We start from the raw sequence: 10,130 nt of genomic DNA on the forward strand, positions 1-10,130 counted from the left end.
TGTGAGCAGTTAAGATTTTTACTTATTTAATTGCTATCTGTAGCTTGGTCTGCGGCAATAGTATTAATTAAATAAAGAGTGAAGCATGACAGGGTGCATCATGCTACACTGTCATTAATTATTTTCCAATAACAGCACATCTGTGCTGTGTTGTTTTTTTCACCTTGACTCACAGTGATTTACCAATGATTACAGTTTTTTACATTTATTTAAAACATTGTTCTTTTTATACATTTATAGCTACATTTAACAAACTAGTTCCTGTTATCACTTACTTTATATCAGCTACAAATATTTCTCTCACTAGCCTCTCTTGTTGTCTTTCTCTAAGACAAAAAATGTGCAGCTTGTCATGTTATGAAGAAACCCTCTGTCCTGAAGACTTTCCTGTTGCAGAAAACTTAATGACTTAGTGATATATTGACACTGGGGACTCCTTCCATAAATATTATTACAGATGTATTCTGTTTATTATTATACTTAGATTATGTGGCGCATCCACCGTACAATTATCTGTTACTACAGAAACAATAATATATTATAATGAGCACATTAATATAAACCTGTGATTTGAATTACAGCCAGAATCCTTGTCAGAGCTGCTGTTATAGAAAATTAATCAACGCCTTCTGACCAATCAGATTTGAGAACTCATCAGCATTGTGGTATATGCTGTAATAAAACATTAAACATCTCTGGGTGTTCAAAAATGTTTGACTGGTCACCTATATTTATAGTTTATATTTTACAATATAACCCATTTCCATGTGGGCTGAGCGTGGCTATGACAGACCTATTTTCCAAACTTCTAGGTTGAGATTTTAAAGGTCATTAAAAGCATTATGGAAAATGAAAAACCTGAAATGTGATATACAGAGGCTATGTCAGTACAACATGAAGTACTTTTTTAATCCCATACTTTTCCAGAGCTGCATGAAAACCCTGTAGGATATCCCTGTACCTGTTCTCCTCACTGTCCAGGAGTTTTTTGTAAGCTGTGATTTCGACATCCAGAGACATTTTGCTGGCCAGAAGTTCCTGGTATTCTTGTCCGTAATGTGCGATTTGCTTTGAAACAGAATAGAAGTGGTTAAGTATAACCAGGAGCACACAAACTAGGCTATAGTGCTGTATTTAGCTTTAGATGAGATTAGGAACCTTTCTCAGGTCATCCAGCTGGGACTTGAGTGCATGCACTTGTTCCTGGTAGGTCTCGGTGTGTGAGCTGGAGTGAGATTCAGCCTCATCCACCTGAGATTCTAGCTGGATGTTCTGGAAGAGAAAAAAAAAATCATCCAGATAACAAATCCACACACACACACACACACACACACACAGGCTTACATACAGAGTCAAGAATTATGCTATGGGCAAAAAAAAAGACTTTTTAAAATAAAAAAAACCTGAAGGTGTTTCAAATAATAGGTTTAAATTATATATAAACCATATACCAGGAACAGGTGTGTGTGTGTGTGTGTGCGTGTGTGTGTGTATCGAGTATCTACTATGTTATCCTTTCTATCACTTCTAAACAGGGGGACTTGTATGACAGATGCTGCACATAAACAGATGGAAAACCATGATTGTTGATATGGTGATTAACTGTGAAAGGGCATTTATTTAGCAATAAATTTATTATTATTTAGAATAAAATATATGACATGCCTTTCTTTAATTAATAAAAATTGTAATTGTTTTATTTCTTTCATTGCCTGACTTTTGTTGCCCTCTTGAGTATTGTGTATTCCAAGTACTGAGTATCGAGCCTTTTGTCTCATGCAGTATCAACTCTCAAAAAGCAAGCCAACAAGCAAGTTTGAGCAATCTCCAGCAAAATGCAGATTTCTATTGAAAAAAAAATTATTATTATGTTTCAGAATAAGTGCCAGTTCCTCTAGCTGTTTACTTCTGCCCAAAATTAACAAACTGAGCAAATGTTACATTACGTCTTGGCTTACATTCATTCTTAAATCATTCATTATCTTCACCACTACTATTTCCTCTTATCTTTTTCTCCACTTCTTGTTTTCTCTTTCTCTTTTGATGTTCTAATAGGTAAGTACTTTTCATCTGAACAGAACCACATGGACATTTAGAACTTGTTTCATGGACATTCTTCAACATTAAATATGACTATAAACAGATAAAATGTATGATGTGCTGTTCATTAAAAAATAGAACATTTTTAGCATGGACAAATGTATGTGATATAAAATAAATAAAACACTTCTGGACATGGTGTTATTGAAAAATAATCAACTTCAGAGTGGTAACAGTTACTCTGCTTCACACTGGGCCACATCACACCATGCTGTTGTTGATTATTTTACTATAAAGCACACCCTGTATCTGTATCACATGTCTGATTACCAAAGACAAGAATTTTCACTATTTCCTGTAATGAGAAAAGAGCTAAAAAAAAAAAAATCTGTTTACTTCAAACTTATTATAATAATGGACGTCTAAGTCTAGTTGCTCAATTCCATCAGTAAATTTAGACAAAGCACATATTTTTGCTCATTGCTTTAATGAATTTCTATTTGTAAAATAACTTCATACTTTCAGAGGTAAGACTGCTTTTTTCAAAAAATGTAAATAAATTTTCTGTACTTTTCTTTTTTTTTTGTCAGTACAAGGAAATGTGTTGTAATACATTAAATAATGATTAGGTCGAAAATGATGGTGTGTGCCTCTAAATTTGCAAATGTATAAAGTGCACCCAAGTAAATGTAAGTGAGTACACACCAGTGATTTGAGACGGTCAATTTCTCTCTGCACAGAATCAATCTGTAGCTTGTAGACTCGCAGCTCCTCTTTAGCCGCAGTGAGGGACTGAATACTGGGCTGAGATGAAATGGTCATCATGGAGATCTGCAGTAGCAAAAACAACAGTGATATTATATGAATATCTGAGTCAAATATTCTTATATCTGTACTGAACTTTTTCACATTTTGGAATGTTACAACCTGCAACTGAATTATCATGAATCTAGAAGCATGAAAGCATATTTTGAAGCATGGCGGTGGTAGCATCATGTTGATAGTTACCCTTGGCCTCTGGGTTGCTTCAGTCTTATTGGCTATTTTGTGGAGATTCATGGCATATAATCCCAATCAATTCCATTTAAGTTCCAGGTTGTAACTTTTGAATGACAAATTAAGGAAGTAATAAAGTACTAAATTGAAAAATTGTTATTCAGAATAAGGTATTCCAACAAATAAATATTTCTTTAAATTATTTTTTTCTTTAATTATATTATATTATATTATATTATATTATATTATATTATATTATATTATATTATATTATATTATATTATATTATATTATATTATATTATATTATATTAAATCATAAGCTTTTATCAGAATGTTTTTTCTTTTAAACGTCCACTAGGGGGAGACACAGACATAAAATTATATAACCTATGTCAACGCCTACAATGACTAGATTTTAATTTAAGCAGATACTCTGACTGTTTCTGCAGTTTGATTATGGAAGATCTGGAGCAAGGTCTCATACACTGTCCTGGACGGAGAGAAGTGCATCCTGTTTGCTGCGCTGTGCCAGAGCTTCATAGTGAGCTTTAACATCGGCAAGGGCAGATGTCAGGTCTTGTGCCTGTGCTGTGTTATCCACAGAGATGGAGACAGCTGACTTCACACTGCCAGTCACAATGTTCCTGACCTCTTTAACTTTCTGAAAAGTATAAACAGCACACACATTGTGAGATGGTTTTCAATACACAAGGAAATAATGTATAATGCATTCATGGAAACGTCAGTTTTAGATATCTAGGTGTGTACTCACAGTATCATACACCTGCTTGGACAGAGCAATCTGATCTTCTAGACCAGTGATGCCAGCTTGCAGCTCAAAAATAGTGAGGTAAAGGTTGTCCACCTCCTGTTAAAAGTGTACACAAAAAGATGAATATACAGTGCCTTACATAAATATGCACCCGTCAAACTTTTCCACATTTTGCAATATTACAACATGAAACTGAAATATCACAAATCTAGAAGCATGAAAGCATCCCTTGAAGCATGATGGTGGTAGCATCACGTTGACCTTTGGCCTCTTGGTTGCTTCAATATTATGGGCTATTTTGTGTAGCTTCATGACATATAATCCCAATTAATTCCATTTCAGTTCCAAATTTTAAAACTACAAAATGTGGAAAAGTTCAAGGGGTAAATACTTGTGCATGGCACTGTATCAGTAGCACATATTACTAATCTAAATTTCAAGAAGAATTTCATACCTCCTTTAAAGTGCTCCAGTCCAACTCCAAAGATTTGGTCTGAGCCACTTCCTCTTCATATCTTAAAGTCAGGAAAGAAAGGTTTTATTGATCTACTTTCTGTACCTCTCCCACACCAAACTGAATACAAACTCATGTATATAGGTCTCATTAATTATCTAGGACACATTTCTTACCTGGCCTGCACGTCACCAATGATGCCTTTATAGTGTTCGATCTCAGCGATGATGGCCTCTTTAGTGGCAGTAAGACCATCAATCTGGGATTTGTAGCTTCCTATAGCTGATGTGAGCAGAATGGAGGTACTGGCAGGACCGCCCTGCTCAGGATTGGTGAACATGGCAATCTTGGCTTTCAGTATGGCATTGTGCTGCTCCAGTGACCGAGCCTGAATCACATCAGTCACACAGAACTTCAAGGTTAGGTCTCTGTAGACATTTTACAGTAACCATCATTAATTGAGTGACAGCTGTAATGAGTATGATGCTTCCTCTGGGAGCAGATGTATGAACATGGAACAGACTTTTTTATGAATTTCATGAGTATGTCTCTTGACTCTTCTTACAGTTTTTACTTTCGGATGCAGAGATGCTGAGTTTCTTCGCAATAAGACAATTAAACTTTCTTGAGGAGACAGAGATTATTGATTCTTACAAAGAAGATTGTGCTAAAAACTAACAAATCGTTGCGTTATACATTCATATTAAGAAATAAAAGACTGTTAGAAAACAATACGCAATATGTGCAAAACAATATTATGCCCCAAGGTACAAAAATGTAGCTGGATTCTCAGAGATACAACAGTGGTTCCTTTTGGTCAAATTATGTTCCTCTAAGGTACAAATGATCTACTATTGATGGTACCATCATAGTGACAAGTGGCTAATTCTTAAAACCACAATATGTACCTTTTTTTAGAGTGACCTTACCTTATCAATGAAGGATGCAAATTTGTCATTGAGGGCTTGCAGCTCTTCTTTCTCCTTCAAGCGTGTGACCTGCACGGTGTCCATGGATGGGAGCGTGGGGTCAATGGTGGGCACTGGACTGACACCTGCATCTACTGTGGTGCTGGTGCTCAAGAAGGATGGGTTAAAACCATAACTTCCGATCTTGAAGACGCGGCCACCCAGACGAGCTCTTAGAGGAGCCACACCGACCCTGAAGCCTGCAGCTCTGGCACCTGCAGCTCCCAGACCCAAACCACTACCTAAGGCAAGTGCGCCTCCGCCCAGGCCGATACCTGCTCCACCAGCACCTGCACCACCACCTGCACCAGCACCCAGAGCTAGACCTAGACCTCCAATTCCAAGCCCCAAACCAAGACCTCCACCAGCGGCTCCTGCACCCCTTGCCAGGCCAAATGAACGGGATAGAACCACGCCAGAACCTCCACCTCCTCTGGCCCCTGTGAACAGACGGTTGCCTCCATAAGTGGCTCCAAATCTGACTGCCCCCCCACTGATTCTAATGTTTGTGTCAGCCATATTGTCTCAGAGCTGGGGTCCAGGTCTTTGCAGAGGAGTCCTGGTGCTCACTCAGATTGTCCCACGCCCTCTCCAGCCTTTAAATAAACCAGCCTTTACACAGGCTGCTCACGGTGGCTGCTGCTGATTTGCTGTAGCTCTGTGCCAGTGTAAGTCACATGTTCAAGCTTAGCTGACTGGCAGGCCAGCGTCCCCCCTAGAGGCACTGATCTGCCTCAGACATGTTAGGAGTGACTCAACAACCCATGGCCTGAATACAGTTGAGCTGTTTCTGTTTAAACTTTTAAACTAAAAAGTGCCCTATTATACTGCCTAAATCAAAAAACAGCTTGATTGACAGACTCTTGGAATCTCACCTTGGGATTTATGATACCAAAAGAAACATTAAGAACGTTGTTTGCCATGAAGGGTACCTGCTCTCATAAATCAGCTTGGGTTTGACTGTGAGAGGCAGGTGAAAACTTTATTCCAAAATAGCTTTTTTGCCCAAAGGTAAAAGAATCATATCTACAGCAGAGTGGAATGGTATGTGGCATGTTGTAACAGAAAAAAGATCTGCTGGCAATATTGGATCATGAAGCCTTGTTTACCCTGCTTTAACCTGTTATGTAACTGTAAGGGTTGAGAAGGGTTTTGGGTAATTCCAGGCCCTGCACTGGAATAGTACTTATAATTAAGTCTCACCCTCTAAAATCCTCCAAAAACCTTGACATTTGGAGTAGCAGGGGATTTTTTGCTAACTTCTTGCCTCATGCTAAAAAATGAATAGTAATATTGGCAAAGTCCCAAGGGTACTGATTCGTGGAATCATTAACGAGCTTTTCTTTGAGGCTGCAGAGGGCTGAGTGTTGCCTGTACCTGCCTTTCACATTATAAACTAGCAGACACCATCCTCAAATATCAAAAGAGTCACATATCAATTATCATTTCTTGTGAAATTATTCAATTACAATTTTATTTTGGATTGCTACAGGTGATTGAATTCATTCACAATCTACTACATTTACATTCACAGTCTGCTAAAATGAAAAATGCACATAGCATATTTGTATTGTAGTATATTTAGGTAGACAGTTAATACAGTTATTGTAGACATTATGCATTTGCAGCATCATTATGCAGATGATGCTCTGTGCCATGTTAGTTTTGCTCACTTAAATTAAAAGCACAAACTGATGCCCATTATAAATGACTTCAATCCTGAAATTTAAGCCAGTTAAAAATAGTGACTTTCAAGCTGAGATCAAATTGGAAACAGATTATTAGTAGACTGTACATACAATAGACTGTACATATATATATATATATAAAGAAAATCAAGGCTCGACTTGGAACCTTGGAACTTTTTCTAACTCAGTTGTAGGGTTCTGGATAGAACCTTATGGGTTCCCCCAGATGTACAACCAATGAACCCTTAAGGCTTCTAGATTTTAGGTATGCAGATGTATCAGGAAAATATCACCACACATTTGTCTGTCTTGTGTGAGTGTGTGTGTGTGATTGTGCCATTCGATGGGTTGGCCCCCCCGTCCAGGGTGTCCCCCACCTTGTGCCCTGAGTCCCCTGGGATAGGCTCCAGGTTACCCCATGACTCTGTGTAGGATAAGTGGCATAGAGAATGTTTGGATGGCTTTTTCTGGGTTTTTTTTTTTTTTTTTTTTTGTAAAAGAAGAAGAAGAAGAAGAAGAAGGACTATGTAAGATTTCCATGGCAGAAATTCATAATGAATCATTTACAAAGTGCATAGTTTGATAACCTTTATTTAGCATGAATAATTTGCAACTACAATAGCTAGCTTCCATTACTACACTATAAAATATTCAAAAAAACCAAAATAGAAAAACAACAGTAAAACTTTATATTATTTCTTTCAACACAGACTCTATTTTCCTTTCATTTCTTTCAACCGGTTAAGTGTGCTGCCAGGGCAGGTTATACTTCAGTAAACGTGTCATGTACAAATGATTTCTTATTATATAAGTTTGGTATAATTGCTGCTTGACTCTCTGATTAAGCTGACTTCTAAAATGACATATGACAAATTAATAAGTAAACACATACATGAGTCAGAACAATTCACATTATTTTAACCATCACTTGTCAGGAGCTTCCTCACGTTTCTCACTCTTTATGCAAGTTTAGGCAAAAACAATGCTGATTTTTCATACAGTACAGACCTTAAAGCCCTTCAGTGGATTCAAAAGGAGATTGTTTCAATTCGTATTACATAAAAAACTTTATTTGTCCATCAGAAACGCTCTAGAGCAGGAGGCAAATCAGTGTGGAGTATCATACGATCAGCACCTTGGACAGCAGCAATCTGTAAAACTGCAGCTCAAGGTTGATCACAGTCCACAGCTGGCCAGATGTTCAACTTCTTTACAGCATTAATGTCCACACACAGTGCAGTATATATAGATGGCTATTGAATATATTGAAAGCAGGGAAAACATATTCACATAGCCTAAATGAGTGTTGGGTTTTTTTACTCCTTTTCCTACAGAGGAGAAGAAAACGCAAAAATGCAGACATGTCCCACGTATGTTATGAGGAATACAGATGGGTGATTCACAATGCATCCAGGACATACACAAGTCCCTTATAGTTTTAGATGTGCATGTTATCGTGATACAGCTACAGCCTCGAGGACTCCGGCCTCCACGGCTCCGGTGTGCGCGGATAAAGCGGCGGTGTCATGACGGCCAGGCGGAGGTTCAGTGCGTCCGGCGTCAGGACGCGCGATCACGCAGCGATCCGCATTTCTTGCGGTCGGGACAGGGCTGAGCTGATCCCTCTCATATTCCTCCTGGGCTCGCTGGATCTTCCGCCTCTTCATTTTGCCTTTGTGGCAGTGGTGCGTGGTGAGAGAAAGCGCCACGATGCCGACGATCGCGACGCCGAGGAGGATGAGCGCGAAGGTGGAAGAGAGCGGCGGCGGGAAAGGCTCAACTTTCTCCGCGCAAGTGCCGTTAACGCAGCGCCAACTCTCCGCGCTCCTGAAACTCATCTCCACTGGACTGCAGGGATTTATCCCACACTGTAAAGATGCCGGGCTGGGTGGCAGTTACGCGTCGGTTTCCTTGCGCACGCCGCCAAAAAACCCGGTAATGGCCGTGGTGCCGGGTCCAGCGACAATCCGGACAGCGTTGGAAACGGGATAAGAGGAAATGTCCAGGTACTGAGAGACGCCTCTGTTCAGTGTTAATCACTAAATATCACACTGGAGAAAATAACGATATTCTGATCGTCTTATAGAAAACGTTTCCAAGTAAAAACAAAGCAACAGAGTCCAGCTTCCCACAGTGTTCCAGCCGTCCGGAGCTGAGAAACCTGTGCGGGCGCAGTGCTGTCCGAGTCCCCCGTTCACACACACACACACACACATACACACACACACACACACACACACACACACACACACACACACACACACACACACACACACACACACACACTCTCTCTCTCTCTCTCTCAAACACACACACAAACACACACACACACAGTCTCTCTCTCTCTCACACACACACCCACACACATACACACACACACACACTCTGTCTGTCTCTCTCTCTCTCTCTCTCACACACACACACACACACACACAAACACACACACACCGTCTCTCTCTCTCTCTCTCTCTCTCACACACACACCCACACACATACACAAACACACTCTGTCTGTCTCTCTCTCTCTCACACACACACAAACACACACACGTTTGTCTTCCTATCCTTGTGAGGACTTTCCACTGACATAATTATTAATGCAGCTAACTAATACTATGCTACAGCTAAAATCTAATCCTAATCCTAATCTCAGTCACCATAAGGAAACCTTTTGGCTTTGGTGACCAGCCAAATGTCCCCACGAGGTCAAAACGACTAGATATTCCTGTCTTTAGGGGGACATTTGGTTCCCTTCAAGATATAAAAACATGCCCACACACACACACACACACACACACACACACACACACACACACACCTCAGAACGCAGGCACTGACGTCATCTTCATCATCCCGACGACTCTGTGTCATCGCGGGTCAAACGGAGCACTCACTCCGGTTAGGCAGTTATAAATAATCAATTCAGCGCCTCAGTGAATGCTTAATGAAGGACTTCCGTCTGTCTGGGAACACTGTTTTTTTTTTTTTTTTTTTTTGAGTTTATGTTCAAATACAGCAAGCTAAAGAAATCCCAGTATGACTTTTCTGAAGAGGAGTTCCTAAAGCTACCCTCTTAGAAAGCAGTTAAATCTAAAAGGCTTAAGGGTTCTTCAGCCGTCCCTCTGATGGACCTCCTACATGGACCCCTACAGTGAATGTAGCTCTTTCCTAAAGGGTATAAAGCTATGTAGAAAGCTAAGTACTCTTAAC

The 10,130-nt window shown here is 39.6% G+C and overlaps 2 protein-coding genes across 2 annotated transcripts in view; both read right to left on the reverse strand.

Moving 5' to 3' along the window:
* The window catches only part of si:dkey-183i3.5 (uncharacterized protein LOC566445 homolog), a 7,281-nt gene extending 1,457 nt beyond the window's left edge, over positions 1-5,824 (reverse strand). Inside the window, exons 1-8 of the mRNA XM_034311053.2 lie at positions 5,194-5,824; positions 4,441-4,652; positions 4,265-4,325; positions 3,811-3,906; positions 3,523-3,699; positions 2,746-2,871; positions 1,159-1,272; positions 962-1,068 (exon numbers count right to left, since the gene is read on the reverse strand). Of these exons, the coding sequence (XP_034166944.2) occupies positions 962-1,068; positions 1,159-1,272; positions 2,746-2,871; positions 3,523-3,699; positions 3,811-3,906; positions 4,265-4,325; positions 4,441-4,652; positions 5,194-5,751 (1,451 nt within the window). The 5' untranslated portion in view covers positions 5,752-5,824. The remainder of the gene's footprint in view (positions 1-961; positions 1,069-1,158; positions 1,273-2,745; positions 2,872-3,522; positions 3,700-3,810; positions 3,907-4,264; positions 4,326-4,440; positions 4,653-5,193) is intronic.
* Positions 5,825-5,951: 127 nt separating this feature from the next.
* On the reverse strand, positions 5,952-9,312 carry si:dkey-183i3.9 (uncharacterized protein C11orf87 homolog). The gene has a single exon (XM_026938876.3). It carries the CDS (start codon positions 8,756-8,758, stop codon positions 8,372-8,374), a length of 387 nt encoding a protein of 128 aa, XP_026794677.1. The 5' UTR covers positions 8,759-9,312; the 3' UTR covers positions 5,952-8,371.
* Positions 9,313-10,130: the final 818 nt, after the last annotated feature.

This window comes from Pangasianodon hypophthalmus, chromosome 15 (genome assembly GCF_027358585.1).
Source record: "Pangasianodon hypophthalmus isolate fPanHyp1 chromosome 15, fPanHyp1.pri, whole genome shotgun sequence".
NCBI classification, from domain to species: domain Eukaryota; kingdom Metazoa; phylum Chordata; class Actinopteri; order Siluriformes; family Pangasiidae; genus Pangasianodon; species Pangasianodon hypophthalmus.

Excerpts from the sequence above, each read along its gene's own strand:
- si:dkey-183i3.9 (XM_026938876.3), bottom strand. The coding sequence starts at position 8,758 with ATGAGTTTCAGGAGCGCGGAGAGTTGGCGCTGCGTTAACGGCACTTGC.